This window comes from Falco naumanni, chromosome 5 (assembly GCF_017639655.2).
Source record: "Falco naumanni isolate bFalNau1 chromosome 5, bFalNau1.pat, whole genome shotgun sequence".
NCBI lineage: Eukaryota > Metazoa > Chordata > Aves > Falconiformes > Falconidae > Falco > Falco naumanni.
This window is the reverse complement of record NC_054058.1, coordinates 13900053-13917968: the sequence shown is the minus strand read 5'-3', so window position 1 is coordinate 13917968 and position 17916 is coordinate 13900053. Positions and strand designations below refer to the sequence as shown.

The window sequence follows — 17916 nt, the reverse complement described above, 5'->3', positions numbered from 1 at the left end:
GTGGGGGTTTAATATGTTTTTGCCAGCATTGCTTTCACTTGGTACCTAAGTCTAACTTGTCATGTGTTTCTAGGTTGTATTTAAACGCTTGGTTCAGAAGTGAGCAAATTCATAAAAATACTTTCAGGAACTGGATTCTAAGGAAGTTGAATTGTGGTTATTCAACTTCTTAAAATGATATCACTGGTGTACAAATGTCAATTCAAAGAGCTAACTGTGATAGAAATCTGAATTAAGACTGTGTTTGGTCATTGCATCAGATCTTGGAGCTTTTGCTTCAACTGAAATCTATATTCAGTAGACTGAAATAAGTATTCCATCAATTCTATACACTTATTAAATCTGACTGGAGAACTTATTCTAAGCACAGAGACAAGGCCAGCAAGCTGTGATGAAAGTGTGTATAATTGAGAGAATTAATGATGCAAATTACTTATATGTTGGGGAGATTTTAATATAAATGACATTGTGCTTCATATTCGGGATTTTTTCTCCTCGGGTTTAAGTGCAGAGACTTTCCAAGATAAATTGCTATTAGAGGGAAATAACTTTATATTGAAGATAAACAGTTGTTAAGCAGACTTACCAATCTCTTCATGAACTAAATAGTAATCCTGCTGGTGTGTTCAGTGGGTGAGTGACTATTTTCTGTCATCAAATCATTAGCTTCTTGTAAGTTTCTGGTAAGTGCATCTGGAAATCAAATGCCTTTCCTGTCCAGAGTAATGTCAGCTTTCTTATACGGAACACGTGAAACAGGTTTTATAAATTAATTTGTCAGAAAAAGCTCACTTCTTAACAGGTATCATAAAAACAAAATAGAAGTTGTGAAAATGTTACATGTTCCACAGCACACAATTATGAGAACATCTGCATATTAATATATCTTAAAAGGATAAAATAATGTAGGGACAGATGATAGCAAAATGTTAACAGTCTGGGGGGAGGAGCTATGGGTGTTAAGTATCCTCTGAGTTATTCACTTTGTTGCTTTAAGTGCAAGGTTTTTATGTTCATCACTGTTCCTTTAGTTGGAGACCTGACAGTGCACTGAGTAGCAGAGCTGTACTTCCCCAGTCTGCTTCTTGTAAGGGGCAGTGCTGGATGTGGTGGGAAGGGCAGGGGAAGTAACCTTTCCCTAAGCAGAAAAGCAGCCCTGAGAAAACCTCATAAGCAGTTTTGGTCCTGAGTTATTCTTCCTTTGCTGGAAAACACAGCTGTGCAACAACTTTTAGAATTTCTTTCTAAGATTAATCCTTCATTTTAGCCATTAGTAAAAGAGGATCAAGTCTGAGGCCTTCAAAGGGTAGAGTTGCAATTTACAATCTTGAATGAAATGAAAATAAAATATCATGGGAACCTTTACTGCATTTTGAGCAATGTGGAACTTCATACCTTTTGATACAGGCTGACATTTTATGGCTGTACTATAATTTTTTTACCAGAGGATAAGACTTTGCTTACTTGGGTTTTAAAGACATAATGACACCTCTTAATACGAGCTTTCACCACTGGTCCATAGCGTACAGTATTCAGGTGTATGAAAAAGTAAGTAGCACTTTGGCAGAGCCAGGGACTAGCCTGCTGTGATGGTTTGCTGCCATCAGCTTTTTGAGCACAGCTTCTGGTTACTACTGTGTTTATTGTTTTGACCTAGAGCTATTTCAGGTGCTCCTGTGCTACGTGAAGTTAACGCTTCCTGCTTCTCTCCTGCCTCTGATGTTCCTCACCAGCTGTGTTCTTCGTATGTCTTTATGCAGGGAAGCAGAAGAGTTTGCAGTTTGTGTCTTGTTTCTACTTCTATCTGCTTTGCAGCATGTTCTACTTCTAGACGCTACAAACCAAGTCCTTAGTAGCGTGTAGGTACCTGACTCCATTGCATAACATTCCTTTGAAGAGATTTGACTGTTTCTCTCCTCCCTCTGTGCACCCAGTCCTGTCTGGCACAAATCCATTTTGTAATGCTTGCAAACCAGAGCAGTGGTCTTACTAAGATTGGAAAGCCTGCTTGCTTAAAATTGAAACATCCTAAAATTGCCTCCATTGTTATAACTTTGTGATCCAGAGTGAATATATTTTGTCTCTTTTCTGTTTTCAAGTAATATTAATTAAAAGGAAATATTTAGGCAGCTCTTGAGCAGGGTGTTGAGAGAGTTGCTGAAATTTGAATATGATCACTCAGTGGTGCTACAGTTTGCCAAGGTGATGTGGAAAGCTGCAAGGGAAAGCTCAGTGTAGCTCTTCAGCCACAGTTCCTTTGGGGAGTCATGTCCAGAAACTTCTCTTTACGTTCTTGTTTCTAGTGCCTGTTTTTGTGGTTTCAGGCTGTGTTACTCAGATTTCTCCTTGGATAAAGCTGACTGGAAAAAGTTTCATCCAGATTCCTTTTATATAAGAACTTCTTAGGTTTCTTTGCAAAGTCTTTGTAGATGTACGTTTTTGTTTGAACTTTATCTGTTTTGGAGACACCCAGGCTCTACTGTTAAGATGTCATTATGTTTTCTACTGAAAACAGAGTTGATATACCAATTTTCTACATTTTACTAATTTCTGCCTCCAAATTACACATACAAATTTTTCCAAAGAAAAATGTTACTTTTGTGGTAGAAGTGATAAAATTGTATTTTTCTAGACAGAAAAAAAAAAAATTACCTAAAGTATGCAATTCATCAGGAGAAGCTGGACTGCCATGTTAGATGTTAAAAGAGCTCTTTATTACCTTTGAGAGGAGAAATCCTTTGATAAATCTTTTTATTTGTAGTGTATGGAAGCATACTGAAATAGGAAATGGGTTTGCTCTTACCCTAAAATAAATTCCTTTGTAAACCTGTCATTACCTTAAAATTGCATCCTTTGAGATCTTGAACAGTTCTGTAATGTGCATAGAAATACCAGGAGGTTCATCGCTTGCGAGATTGCTAGCTGAAGTTCAACTAACATGCTTGCATTGCTTTAACTTCTTAGGTTTGAATTCATCTTTCAGTGATCAGTTTGGGAGAACTGTTACCTAATTACATCTTAGACTTCTATCCTTTACACTTATACTGACAAATAGCATTTTTTTCCTTCAGGATATTTCATGAGTAAAGGCAACAAAAAGCCTTCACCCTCATTAGTAACAGACATGAGGATGATTATGGACAGTTAAGAAAAAATTTGCTTTATCTCTTGCAATTGTCTTAACTGGTATTTAAAATTTTCAGCTACTATAACTTTGCATAGTTCCATGTAAATTCAGTAGAGAGATGCTGAAAGATGCTATTAGGCTTTTAGCACAGGGGAAAAAGATAAACAGTGAGACTGGGGAGATGCAGTTCACCTACAGACCTTGGGGTCTTGAAGAGTTAAACTTCAAAGAAGGTTGAATGTCACTTTAATTTTTTCTATACCCTTCAAATCTTCAATATTGGATTGGCTGTATCCTAATCACAACTGTCCTTCTGTATTCAAAAGGAAAAAGGTGTTTCAAAATGCAAGTGGACTTGTTTGCCTTTAGGTTAAGGAGACGTTCTTTCATGAGATAAATTTTTGGGTTTGAAAATTCAGTTTCATGTTCTGCTTCTGAAAAGTTGGGAGTGTTGTGCTTTACTTATGTAACCTGTGTTTAAAAAATAAATACATTAAACATGCCACAGGATAGGAGAGTGAGTTGGAGATGCCTATCTGGTTAATACCAGTAAAAAATTTACTCCAGTTCCTGCTTTTCAGGTTATTTGGGTTGAAAAGGTGTTCTAAATTAAAATATCTTGTATTTTGCTCTCTGAACCACCATCTTCCTCAGCTCTGACAGGCTCTAGCATCAGACAGGCCCTTTTTGTTCTTGTCTTTTACGTCATCCTAAGCTCTTACTGCTCCTTCCAGCTTTGTTTCTGATCTTTCACAGCTTCCACTTGCTTAAGGCAAACATAAGGAGAGAGGCCTGTTCTGATCAAGACTGTTGACCATAATCATACAAAAAAGGTGCTTATGAAAGTCTTTAAATAAACTAACCTGTTTATTATTGAAGACTTTAGTTTAACTTGTCTGTTTTTTCACTACTTCCTAACAATTGTGATTGTAACACACAAAAATGTGCTTTTTTTTTTTTTTTTTTTTTAAATTTAGTGGCTGTCCTTAGAAATATTTTAGGAAAAAGCATATTATCCAAAGTACTGCAATGTAATACCTGTTATTTAGTGGTAAAACTTGAAAATCAAAAGTGAAGAGCTGTTTTGAAGATGAGATATTCTTGTTTTTTCAGGATGCTTGCCACTCTTTTGAGATTCCTATAGTAAGTCTCTTGATAAATTTATTTTGTGAATGTCTGAATCTAATTAGAATAACCTTAAGTAAGTGTCCATATTATATTAACCCCTAATCAGGCATGTTTCTCTGTTAGCCGATAAAGCTATCACAATTGAAGAAAAAATATCCTGCTGGAGGTTGTGTGGGTGTGAGATACACACACATGTATGTTTATATATATGAGTAAACACCCAGCTGGCTATGTTTTAGGAGTAAGAATTTTCAGCTTTTGTGAAGGGGAAAACCTGCAATCATGGATATCCATGCATAAGCCCCTCGGTTTGAATAGTAGATGAAAATGTAGAAAAAACAAGTTGATTTTCAGATACTCCTTCCCTAAGCTGCTTCTATTATATTCAGTCTGAAAGTCATCTGAGAGGTAGATTGAAAATACTTTTGACTTCATGGCAGCAGCAAGTATAATTGTGGTTCATGAAACTTCTGGCTAAAGCTAGAAGAAATCGAGTTGCTATGGTCTACAACAATGGCAGTTTGTGCGATGCCAGCAAAGACTTTTGGGGGAGCTGACAGAGATTTTATTTCTAAGTTACAGAGTGCAACCTAAAACAGGCCGCATGCTGTAAAAAAGCCTCACAGCTGAATAGAAGCCAGTAGAAAGCAAAAATAGGAGTGTGAGTTAACTTTTTAGAGTAAACCCTCATACGGTTGAGCATTTTCACATAAATGTGGCTATCTCATCTATGTTGGCAAGAAAATGCAGCATAACGTTACATCAGTAATGGTTGTCTGTCTTTGGAAAGCTCACTTTAGGCACTGCCAGTGTGTTTAGTAGTTTGAGGTGACCTATTTGATTTTGTATTTTCATAAGCCTACATAAAATCATTTTATTTCAGTGGATATGGTCAGTGTAGAGGACCTAGACTGCTGATGAAAACAGTAATGACCTTATTATGCCCAATCAAGTTCTGCCCACTTGGAAGAAATCACCCTGTTCCTCATTGCATTGAGACTAACTTTGCTGCACAAGTAAGTTTAAAGTCTGCTTGGGCTAAATGGAAGTGTATTCTTTGGTAGAGGGCTTTAATTTTGCATTATCACAGGTTACTGCTGCTGCAGCACTTACCCTTGGACACAGAGCACTATTAGAATCTTATTTTCTGTAAAACCACTACTGATTGTGTCACTATAACTTTTAACAAAAAAGGTAGATGGTAAGTTTTTAGTGACCCAGCAGTGATTGAGGTCGAGAGTAAAAGAATGGGACTTGCCAGCACAGGTAACAAGCAGAAAGTTGTTGGCCTGAACCTTTAGGTTCATAGTGCCAAATACAACACAAAATACCAGCTGAGGGGGAACCAACTACCATAGATGGAACTAGGATGAAAAACAATGGTCAAGGAAGAAGAAACCACTGTATTGCCATATTCCTGTTCAGACTAATTCAACTCCCAGTGTGCTGAGAATTCTTCTTTAAAGAGAGAGTGCAGGATTTCTGGCTTGTGGCATGTGTGCAGACCTTAACTCCTCCCTGTCTTACAATTATATTCAGATGAACTGGTCAGACTGGAAGCTGGAACAGGTACAAGTGTGGTTATTCATTGAGCAAGAACAGTCTGAGGGGGGCTTACTTCTTTTACCTTATTCAGCAGACCAAATCCTATCCTGTTCCTGCAAGTTGCTGTGAATTCTTTATAGCTGTATTTTGTTAGATACTACTGGAGCCTAGGGGTCTGTGTGGCTCACAAGGGAATCCCTTGGTATTGTATGATAAGGGTTGGGGGGTGTTGGCTGTAGTATTGGGCCAGTTTCCTAAGTAATTCCCAAGAGGCTTCATCCTTTTCTGTATTTCTCATGGTGAAAGGGGAGAAACACAGCTATTCCCAAACACTGCTTTTGATTTTACTTGGGAAGGTCATCTGCTCAGCAATGCCTATTTCTATGTATCAGGGTGTTTTGACACTCTTGAAAGAAGCATTACAAGTAACCGGTCTTGTTCTTACAGAAGTGTTAATGGACTAAAAAGGTCTGGATTCCATTCTAAATAGGATTTTTCTGTGCAATATTGAATAAAGTGTCCTGAGTGGGATTATTATAAAGCTCTGAAGGGGGGAGGATATAGGTGCATGCACCCTGTTGAAAAGGTTACAGGAGTCATTTGTGTAACCTAATCTTCTTTTATATCACTCTTGACATTGGCTTCCCATCTGAAGAGTTGGGATAATATAACTTCCATGTCTTAACCTATTGTTTATCTTTTCTGTATGTTGCAAACTCTTTGGAACAAAACTCAGTTAAAGGTGGAGAACCAAGTAAAAAACCCTACCACAATTAAGCATGGTAGTTGGTAGATCTAAATTCCGACTCAAAAGACTGCACTTCTGAAATGTTAATTGCAAGAAAATGTTTACTTTAGAATGAAAACAAAAATGTTAAGTTTTCTTGTGAGGTGTTCTACATCTACCAGCTACATCAGTAGTCCACAGCTACCCAAGAACAAATTTTCTCTTGTCAAATGCAGTATTCTCCTAATACAAAAAAGACTAAGACCACAGAATGAATGCAGTGTGCAGTACAGGAAGAGATACTCTGAGAAATGAAAGTGCTGTCCCTTTTTTTTTCCTTCTAGAAATGACCACAGATTAAATTTAGTGCTTGGACATTTAACAAAGTTGTAATTCCTAATGGTATATTTTATGTTGCTGATTCCATAATTTCAGGATGCAATTTATTTAGCGTATCTGCAGGATGATTAAAATAGTGAAATCCAGTGGGGTTGGTTGGTTTTTTTTTTTTGGGGGGGTGTATTAATTTTCTCGAGAATATATAAAATTCTAAATCAAATTGGGAGAAATGTAAATACAAAGACTGTTCTTCAGTATCTTACTTCTACCCACGTCCAGTAAGTGACAACTACAATCATTAAGAGACTTGTGTGATACACAGGGTCCCTCTTAGCACTGGAGGAAGTTTAACAGAGGTATACAGAATGCAAGAAGGCTCTTTCAAATGCTACATTATAATATTTCTAATCCCTTGAGAAGAGTAATCTCTGTAGATACCAACTCATGCATGTAAAAGTGAGGAATTGAAGTTAATAACTCTTATTTCTAAACCAAATATTGTCATATTTGTCCTCTGCCCTAATCCTCTTGGTGGATTTAAATCCATGACAGGCTTGAATTCTTGAAAGAAAGTGGATCTTTAGTTACCAGGAGCACCAAAAAAAAAGAGAGAGAAAATATAATATTTCACTGCTTTTATAGCTCAAACAGCTTTCTTGATTTTTCTGTAGACTTTCCTTTGAAAAATTCCCCTCTGGGCTGAGACAGAGCACTAGAAATTTGAGACACAAAGGTTTTTGTTTTTTTAAATAAAGCTAGGAGTGGTTCAGAAATATTGTTGAGAATGGAATGCCTTCTGCAACTGCCTTATCATATTTCAGTCTGTCTTCTTGACATTGTTTCTTGTATGGCTCCAAAGAATATTCATATGTCATATGGTCAGTGCTTTGCATAATATCTTTATTCTGACATTTTTCTGTTGTCCTGTTTCATTATTATTAAAACAATCTGTAATTTCAGCTGGCAAATGCATTGTCTTATGTAGCTCTTTTCTGATCCCTAAATCATTTTCCCTGACTTTCCCAGATCTATCTTTACATTTTGTTCTTTCTATTTCTGTAATGGTTTCCAAAACATAACCTTTCCTTTCTCACTAAGGATACATTTGCAGCCCATTCCACTGACCTTGTTGATTTGTTCTTGTCTCTTGGTGTTCTGAGTTTCCTTCAAGGAGATGCAACCATTTCCTGAAATTGTAGCAGATATAATTGTGGCTAATGGCTATTTTGCAAAACATGGGAGAAAAACCTTAGTTGGTTATAATTTAGTTGCATCTTTCAAAACACCCATTTATTTAACCATTGTTATTTTTGGATGCACACTGAACATCATTTGGTGTCTATGAGAATGGAGCTGGAGTTTCATTTACCTTCATTGTTTTGATTATTTGTCATAAAGTGATGTTTGAAATTACTAAAAGCAGCAGGGGTGAGAGTTATGCCACATAAATTGTTTAGAGACCTTGAATCAATGAAATGCTCAAGTACAATGCTGAAAGAGAAACTGGCTCACAGATCCTTATAGAATCTACATGAATAGTCTCTAGAGATTATAAATAGAAAAAGAGCTTCTGTTCAGGTTGTGATTCAGTTTATCTTGTCATCTACCTTAGAGTGATAAATTATAATTAGCTTGACCACATCTCAGGTATTAACTAGGTCGAGCTTTTAAGTCTAGTGCCAAATTTTTGAGAGTTTTATTTGACTTCTATGATTTCCATTTTAAAGCATTTTAAAGCTCTTTATTTCTAATATGTATGCATATAAATGCACTTGAATATATTTCTCTGTATAGGTGACACTTTTTTTCTTTACATTTCCAAGGAAATTTAAAATTATTGGAGTCTGCATGATATTTAATTAGCTTGTGAACACAGTTGCCATCGCTTTATGCTGTAGTGCTTTACATCTCTATGTTTGCGGTAGGTTTTAATAGTAATTTGATATACAAGTTTCAACTTAATGGAATTTTGCATTTTTTTCTGTACCTGGAAAAAGAAGATAAGCTAAAGCATTTTTAACAGCTAGGTCACAGCAATTGAAGCTTTTTCTTTTTAATGTAACAACCTGCTAACTCTCCGGTACCTCTTATAGATAATAACAGATTTATTTGTCATGAATTCTTAAAAGGGGATTAGTGTAATAGAAGGCACTGTAAGAACAGAATATTGTAACTGTGGAGCAGTTAGCTTGAGATTGATCAAAAGTGTCATTCTTTCTGTTTTAGAACCAGATGATTTATAGCTACTTATAAATTACGGGTTTCTATTAAAAATGTAAGTCACAACTTAAAAAAAAAAAATTGGCAGCCTAAGCAGCAAAAATGAATGTGTCATATTGATGGTTTTTAGCTAATGTTACAGGTCTGAGTATAGGAAAAAGTGAAACAAACTACAGGTTATGGCGCTTTTTTTTTTTTTTTAAAGTTCTGTAAGTTTTGGCATAAGAGGCATTATAATAAAAATAGCCTGACATAGCTGAACATGTGCTACGGCTTTTGTAGCTCTGAAGTACTTGAGTGAAATTTTGTGTTTGGTTTCATAGTATACTAAGGTGTGTTGGCACTGTACTTTTAAGTCCCACAGAGCGTGAAAGGAGGCACATAGAATATGGATTAAATGTTGTTTAACTGGCAGGCATTAAAGACTAATAGCAATCTGGGCATGTAATACTGTTCAATGATGTCTTGTGTGATCTGTTAACCTTGAAATACTGGGGATCTGGGGAGAAAAATCCCCACATTGCTTTAGGTAAGAAATGTCTTAGTAACCCAAATTGCTGAAGTAGTAAACAGCACTTTGATGAACATTGGATACCATTTAGGTGGACATCAGTGAAGTGAGTATGTAGTTAAATACAGTCAAGCCTAAGAAATGAGCTAAGAACTAAGAGTGAGCCTCATAATTTGGCTCTGGGTGTCAGAACTGGACACTGCTGAAAATGTTTCTCTAAATGACTTGGAGAACATGGACCTTACTTGTGGGGCTATAGCTAGGAGTGAGAGAGCAACTGAGTATTATGAGCTTTTTTGGTTTTCATTTTTTCTGAATTACTAATAGCCAGAAGGAGCAGGCAACTGCGTTCACCTGCAATCAGCCTTATAGCAAATTTTGGCAGAATTTGTAACATCAGCTCTGGTGCCTATACTTCAGAAGGGATGCTGGAAAATACAAATGGAGGGAAGAGGTACAAGAACTATGCAAAGCTTGGAATATCTCCATTGGTTTCTCTCTTTAGTTGATGCAAAAGGTGCTTACCGAATACCTTGATTATGACCTGTGACTTTTTTTTTTTTTTTAATCTACAGTGAAAGTCAGTGTTTCAAAACAATTCTAAACAAATCTAAATCGGAGCTAGATCACAGATTGTAATGAATGAGATTCTTACCCACTTGAACAATTTATTTAGGGACACAGTGAAATCTCCTCATCAACATTGGATGTCTTTCAGAAGGAGGCATGAAAATATCTTGTACATGAAACAGAATTGACAAGCTCAATTTCAAGAGTGGCTGACCTTTGGTCGTCTGTGTTGTGTGCAGAAATGTTGGGCAAAAGAGGTAGAATCATTCATTCTGGTCTTAAAGTATATTTCTTGGCCGTAGATACTTAAAATATTTGAATTTTCACTGAAACTTATAGCTGAGCTATAACATGCCTGTCTGTTGATTATACAGAAGATACCAGTCCCATTTGAAAGAAACCTGTATCCCACAAGGCACACTTCAGGAAATGGGTTCATCATTACAGATGATGGCTAGAATATCAAGAAACTGATACAAATACAGGTAACCAGAAAGGTGGTATTTGCTAGAGGAAGAGATAACTACTGGTGTGGGAGGTTAGTGGAGGCTTAGGAACTGGAAAATATTATTTAATGTACAACTTTTTTCTGCTATGGATGTTTCCTAATTTCAATAGGCTGTGAATTACAGAGAACGTCGCCTTGGTGTTGAAACTGTTTTGATCCCATTTGTCTGTTCTGAGATGGTATCGTTTGAGATCTTTCTCTGGCAAAGCAGTGTTCTTGTACAGAGTGGAATTCGAGCTGGAAAACCCAGCTCAGGTTTTTGGGGATAGGGTTTCTGTCTTTACCAAAATATTTTGTGGAAGCCAGTTTGTATGGGGAGTGCTTGCAGTAAGCATCAGCAGCCCACCCTGGGCTTCCTGTCCCAGTAAGGAGCAGGAAAGGGCTGGCTGCAGGCAGCGGATTTCGTGCATGTCCAGTGAAGCTTTGCTGCCACGTAGTGGTGGAGACTGCAGCTTGTTGGCCGTGAGTGGTCCAACCCTCCAACTCATCCCTTGGACCAGTGGAGAGTTACCTGTAGCAGAAATGAACCTTTGCTTTTTAGGTTCCCCACTCTTACAAATCTTAGCCCTAAAAAATGCGATCCGGAATAAATGCCTCTTCCAGCATCCAACGGTACCTCTCCACCTTGGAGGCTTCTAGGGTTAGGTGCATTGTGCCGTCTGCTCTGCGAGGCCCAGGTCAAGCAGGGGAAGGAAGGAAGGTCGTTCCCAGCTGATACAGTGCTGCCTGTTTCTAGCTCCTAAACCCAGAATATGGTGACTGTGATCATAAGTGATAATAACTGCTGTGGAATAAATAAAAATGCAGGCAACTAAAATATTTTAAACATTTTTATTCTAACTTCTAGGCAAAGTATCTGAAGTTTGTATAGGCTGAATTCCTGAAGTTTTGTAATGCTGATAAGTTAATATCAGGTATAAATAAAGTCCAAGCATTAATTCTAAACCCATGAATGAACTTCTTTAGAATAAGTAAATAAGATAAAACTTTTAGTTCTTTACATTTTCTGTAATTTACTTTTTTTTTAGCAATGTATTAATATTAAGCACAAGTAAAAGTTACCCTGAAAAGGTAAAAAGTTGTAAGGAATTGCTATCATCCTAAACAGCTTCTAGGGCTTCATAAAGCTACTACAACCCCCAAGAGGAAGAAACTTATAGAACTGTGTAAGCAATCTGGCTGACCGTGAGGGACGAAAATCCTGACTCTCTACTACGTGTAGTCAATCACAGCACATTGATCCAAACTCTGATTAACAGTTGTGGTAGCTGCCTAGAGACCTCTTTTAATGGTGAGAAGAATTATCTTCAAGTTGCTGTGAAAGAAAAGTACTTAAAAGGACTGAAAGACTTGAAGGGGAAATAGTTTATGTCTTTTCAGTGTGGTCCAGTCAGATCTGTAAGTGGAAGTGATTCATCTAACATGACACTTCAGTATTTCATTCCTATCTGCAGAAGCGCTAGTGGCAATTGGATTACTTGTTGAAGACCAGAAAGAAATATAATTAACAAGAATTGTATTTTCATTATTTAGTTTTTAGCCCTATAGACTTGTTCTGGAAGAGCTCCTAGAGAAGCTGGGTGGCTTTAGGTGTTGCATAAGCAGCTGGATTGAGTAGGGTTCCAACCAGTGTGGGTTGTCTTTCTTGATAAGGTTTTGTATCTTTCTATATTTGGTTAAAATATGGTCAATATTTAAATAGTCAAAAATCTGATTTAAATGAGGTACTGGAATTGGGCAAAGAATATCCTGTCTTTCTCATTATGCCAAATACTCTTAAGGAAGAAAGTTTCCTAAGTAATCATTTAACTATTGAAAACCAACTGTAGTGCAGGAAATGGTCTTAACTAAAAGAAAAAAAAAGTATCTACACTATGTAATAAATCAAACTCTCCATCAAGGATGTTATATTTAGAAATGCCTCAGTATTAATAACTATCAAGGGGACTTAAGAAAACAGATGTATGTATTTCATTCTCATTGTCACCACTCTTCAGTATCCTATACTAGTTAATGATAATACTTAACTTTTAACACTCTACTACATGCCTTTTTCAAGCAACATAGTTTCCAGTTTACTTATGCATTGCTGTATGTCTACCTCATCAGATTCAAACCTCATTAATAGTTATGTCTACTATCTTTCATCCATAGAATCCACATCATTTTATAGAACAACTTATAGAGGTCCTGATGGCTGCAATAGACTTGCCAGTAACATTTAGTCCAAATTGGACCCCCTGATATGAGAATGAAAAGCTGGAATACTCTCTTTGGGAAATGGTTTGTAAGTCCTCCTCTCCAATAATGCATCACAATAGGATATTGGTTAGTGGCTTCTGACAGTTTGCAGTTGTGTTTTCACACACCACTAAATTTACAAAACAGTCACTGTGCTATTGCTAGCGTTGACTCTGGCAACCTCTTGTAGCAGAATCAGTGTGAAAAGAAACAAAAATTGTGAAAACTTCCCTTTGCAGTCAATGGCAAAATTTCCACAGGATTTAGTGGCATAAAATTCATGGTTTATCTTGATTTCAGATAGTAAAATTTTTCATCCTTTAGGGCAGATTGCTAGCACATTTTCTCCACCTCTCTTCCTTTTTTCCTGTATTCTCCCCTCCCTGACAATTGAAGTTACGACCTAGAGGAGTGTAGATGATAAATTTTAAATTGCTGTATGAAAATGTTACACAAGTATGGAACACCAGGCAAGTTGATTCAGTTTTGTTATTGTTTGTGTAAATCAAACTAAACACAGGAATCCCATAGCATACAGTGCTGAAGGATTTTGAAGAAGAGTTGCTCTAAAGGTGACAAATGTTTGCTTTCGTTCCCTAAACCCAGGTAGTCTGGTAATGAAGCTTCTGCAAAATAATAAAAAAAAATAATCTTTCTTTTGTGTGCCCTCTGCACTGTGGCAGAGATACTGTAATCTACACTTGTCTGTAATATTAATTTGAGAATGCAGTATGTCCTGTTGGAAAAATCTGGATAAGTCTACGCAATCAGATCTACTGTGCTTGTTGCATTTCTTTTCTTTTATGCAGTTTCACAACAAACAGGCTCATGCTCTTATTTTGTAGTAACTATGGAAACTTTAGAAGCTCTCTTTCTAAAGCTGAGCATACAATAAAGTGCTTAAAGTGTTGGTAGGATTAGAGACTCTAGAATATGTTTAATTTTCTCTCTGTGTCTCTGTCTTTGGAGAGAGGAGCAAGAGGGTAATGTGAATATTAGCTGGGGACTAGCTTTAATCTCTGCTGACACTTAAGTCTGTCTAGGTCTACACACAGCCATCCAAAGGTCTTAGCCTCACGCAGCATGCGAACAAGGGAAATCATGCATATTCATGACTGAATTTACAATGGAAAACCTACATACAGAAAAGGGTTTTTGAATGACTGAAAATGTTATTGAAACCATTTTGCAGCTTCAGCTACAGTAGTCAGTAATGACAAATGCCATAATGATGATAGAGTTCATAAGATAATGGGGATGTCTTAGATATTATGTAAGCATGAATGGATATGATAATAGGAAAACATCGTTTGCTGTGGGGTTTAGCAGTTGTTTTGTGTTGAAGGACATAAAGATGATGGTAACAGGATTATTCCCAAGGCTAATACACACAAAAAAATATTCTAGAGAGTACTTTTTTCTCTGTGTGGCACTTTGGATGATTGAGAACTGTCACTCTTTGAAAATCACTTTTATTCTTTTCAAAGGTATTCTTTTATGCAAGTGCTGTATTTCATGCAGAGCTGTATTTTAGAAACACAAGAGAAATCTGCTACTCGTTCCAGGAGCAGAGCCAGGGAGGGTGGTAGCATGTTTCTCACAGTCCATTGGGAGAACTTCATGTTACTTTCTGGCACTCGTGAAATGCTCTGAATTAAACCTCAAAAAGACCTGCTAGGTATCAGCTTTTGTTCCTCTGCATTCATCAGCTTGCATATTTTACTATGCTGAAATTTATTCTTGCTGTTGGAGCTGATGAGTGAAATTCTGCTCATATATGATTTTATTTCTTTGGTATTTTATTGTTGTTTTATATACTTAAATGTAATCATCAGTGGAAGTATTCAGTTTATGTAACTTAAATGTAGCTTGGCACTTGTCTTTTCATTTAACTACAGTAATGATGCACTGGCAGAAGAGAATACATTGATATTCTGTCATGTTCGCCTATTAAGGCTTTGTTGTGATACATGATTTTATTTTTTCTTCTGAATTTCTCTCTTGTGTCATGACCTCATGCCAGAATTTTTTATATGAGGGAGGTGTGCAGCAGGTTTCCTGACAAAGTCTGAAGAACGCTGTTAGAAAAAAAGTGCTATAGTTGTTGCTGCTTTGCTATTTTTGATTTTTCAGTTTTGGACTGCTTGAATGTGAAAATAAATGTAAACTACTATTAAAAAGCAGGGAGGGGGTTGTTTCACTGATGCATGCCAATGCAGGATTGTTCCCCAGCATGTGTATTTTCTATGATGTTTGTCCAAGCTACTCCTCACCTTCCCTCTCTGTTGAGGATTCCTCATGTGCTTTTTATTTTAGTCCCTTCTGTATTCTGTTTTGGCATCTAAGTAGTGCTGTGGTTAGGTATGGTCATAAGCTGCTTTTTTTTTGCTTTTTTTTTTTTTCTTCAGTCTCTTGCACTCTCAGATTGTCAGTTCCCCTCTCTTAAAATGTGAGCTTGTGAAGGCAGGCCCTGGTCTTGCTTTAAGAAAGCTGCTTCTGCTACATGCTGTTGTTCATCCATGTTGCCTGGTGCATCCAACAAGCCAGCATGAAAGACTGCTTCTGCTGAAACCGTATAAGCCTGAAGGGTAGTCAGAGGTGGTGATAAGGTAGGCACAACAGTCGGTGCAAGGTGCACAGAGAAAATGGCAAGATCGCCACCGTGAGAATGTGCATGCAGGGGTACTGGATTTTCTAAATGCTGTCGTGATAAGTTGTGTCAGAAGGTCCAGTTCCTGCTTTTTATTATTTTGGCTGAAGTTCCCATCTTCCTGAAGGGAGAAATTTTCCCCTCCAGTCACCCCCTGGCAAATGCCCATAAGAATACTAACTTATCTCTGTGCTTAGACACTGTCCAACTCTAAAGACGTCAAGGACATGAGTAAATTATGCATATTCCTCTACTGGATGTGAAGCTACATGTAGTAAATAATTGGTGCCCTGCAGGCAAACCACTTCTGTGTGATTCAGAATGGCTTGCCTCCCATATGGGTAACTTGTGAAAGATTATATCGTAACATAGCTTTTCAGCTGCAGAATTGGGACTAACATCTCTGACACTTCATAAAATGAACACTGTAGTTCACTTGGAAGATGCCTGACTGATAATCCTGGGAATTTAAATCGTTTGTCTATGGCCCTGACATGTGCCTCAATCCTGGCCTCAAGGGACCACCTTAGAAGGTGAATGAGTTGCAGCTTGTGCCCATTTAAACATGAGCAGGAGCTACCTACTGATGATCTTAGTGTCTGTTCTGTTTGCGAGTTTGTAAAACCACCAGGCACAACGAATCACATTTAGATAATACTAGAAGTTAAGTATTTTTAAGTGTCTCCCATATTACTTGTGCTATTTTCAGTTGTCAACCTGCATAAGATGTGGTTTTCTACATTTCTTCAACTTTTACAGTGAAAATAATAGTTGTCTTCCTTCTTGTACCAGATTTACAGCTCCTTTTGTTTGCCAGGTCTTGGAAGCGTAGTGTCCAAGTGTTCAGATTGTAACACAGTGACTGACCTTTTGTCAGTAGGAAAATCACTGGAACATTTCAGTTAACTGCAATTTCAATTTAAAACAATACATCGTTTTAATTCCTGCCTTTTGATTATATTTGTGGGGTTTTTCTAATTCTAGATACAACCTAGTAAATTTGCCTGAAGTTAGTGGCCATATGTCATTTAAATTTAAATTACCTCATATGCAAGTATTTTCAGGTTCAGAGTTTTTGCCTCTAAATGTCTTTTTCAAACCCTTGATTTCCACTGTTTTTCTGGGTTTGAAGAACTGGGGAGGGGGAATGCAGTAAATAATTAAAATAAGCATTGTTTTGTCTTTAAATAAATACGTGATCCTTAACTTTGTCTAACAGTTGTGAACCAGTGGGCAGTATATGCTATCCGAAATCTCACTGAACAGAATGAGAGAAACCAAGAGCTTATTGCGCAGATGGAGGAGAAGGGGCTGGCTGACAATTCTGCCCTTGAGAGGATGGGTTTGGAGATAGAGAAACGAGATGACAAGTTAATTCTGAGATCTGCCAGGAAAAAGCCCTCATGAACAAATTAAGAACAGTCAAATCATGAAAGGAGGATTTCTCTTTTAAAATATTTACCCCTGCCTGGGCAATCAAGATTTCTTCAGTTCCAGTCTGCTGGAAGTGTTATGTTCGTTTTCAGAAAAACTGCTGAGTGATACTTCTGCCTCACTCTTGTAAACAAAAGGACACCTATATATTTTCTAAATACCTAGGTAAATTAATCTATGGAAAAAGATCTTTTCAGATGGTTTAAATTTCATTACTTATTTCATTAATAGAAAGATGTCATGCGTGCAGTATTGGGTTGTAATTTCCATTGCTGAACCTGGAGATAACTGTCATTAAAAACTCAACAAAGAAATAACTGCCTTGCACTCTGCTTTCTCCATTTAAAAGATCTGTGCTGAGTCAGGGCTAAACAATGAAAGTTACTCATTTTCAATCATGGTGCTTAAATATCTCTACTTACATAAGGATCAGTGGAACACTGCATGTACATAAATATTCAGTGAATTAAATGTGGCATGCCTTCTGTGTATTTAAATTATTACTAAATTGTCTTTTCTACCTTGCTACCTTTCAGTCTTCATGACAAGTATATTAAAAGCAAAGCTGAAGCTGTTGTGGCAACAGATGCTACATTCCTTTGCACTGGGGCATGTCTCTGTTTTGGAGACTTGGGTGTTTGTTTGAATTTTATTTGTTCCTTTGGATGGTAAGTCAGCCCACTTTCCTTTTATTTTGCACTCTTCATGGGTTTTCTGAACCCTGGCAGACTGCTGAAGAGGTAGTTTCTCACTGTGATTAATTCTAGCAGTTTCTTTTCACCCCTCTGCCTTTCCAAAACATTGACAAAACTCATTTCCAGTTAATTAATTCAAGAGAGGCAGAAGAATGGAAGGCCCTGCCTCTTCATTTTGGGTACCCTCCTATACTGTTGTTGGACCCTGCCACTGTGGAATG

At 37.2% G+C, this 17916-nt stretch overlaps 1 protein-coding gene across 3 annotated transcripts in view; it reads left to right on the top strand.

Moving 5' to 3' along the window:
* Positions 1-17317, top strand: part of ATXN10 (ataxin 10) — a 101949-nt gene extending 84632 nt beyond the window's left edge. For 2 of the 3 annotated variants that reach the window (XM_040595833.1, XM_040595834.1), the window contains exon 11: positions 16786-17317. In XM_040595833.1, the coding sequence (XP_040451767.1) occupies positions 16786-16973 (188 nt within the window). In that variant the 3' untranslated portion in view covers positions 16974-17317. Of the gene's footprint in view, positions 1-5794; positions 7030-16785 lie in introns of those variants that run through there. The other variant, XM_040595835.1, reaches the window with a different exon arrangement.
* The last annotated feature ends 599 nt before the right edge of the window (positions 17318-17916 follow it).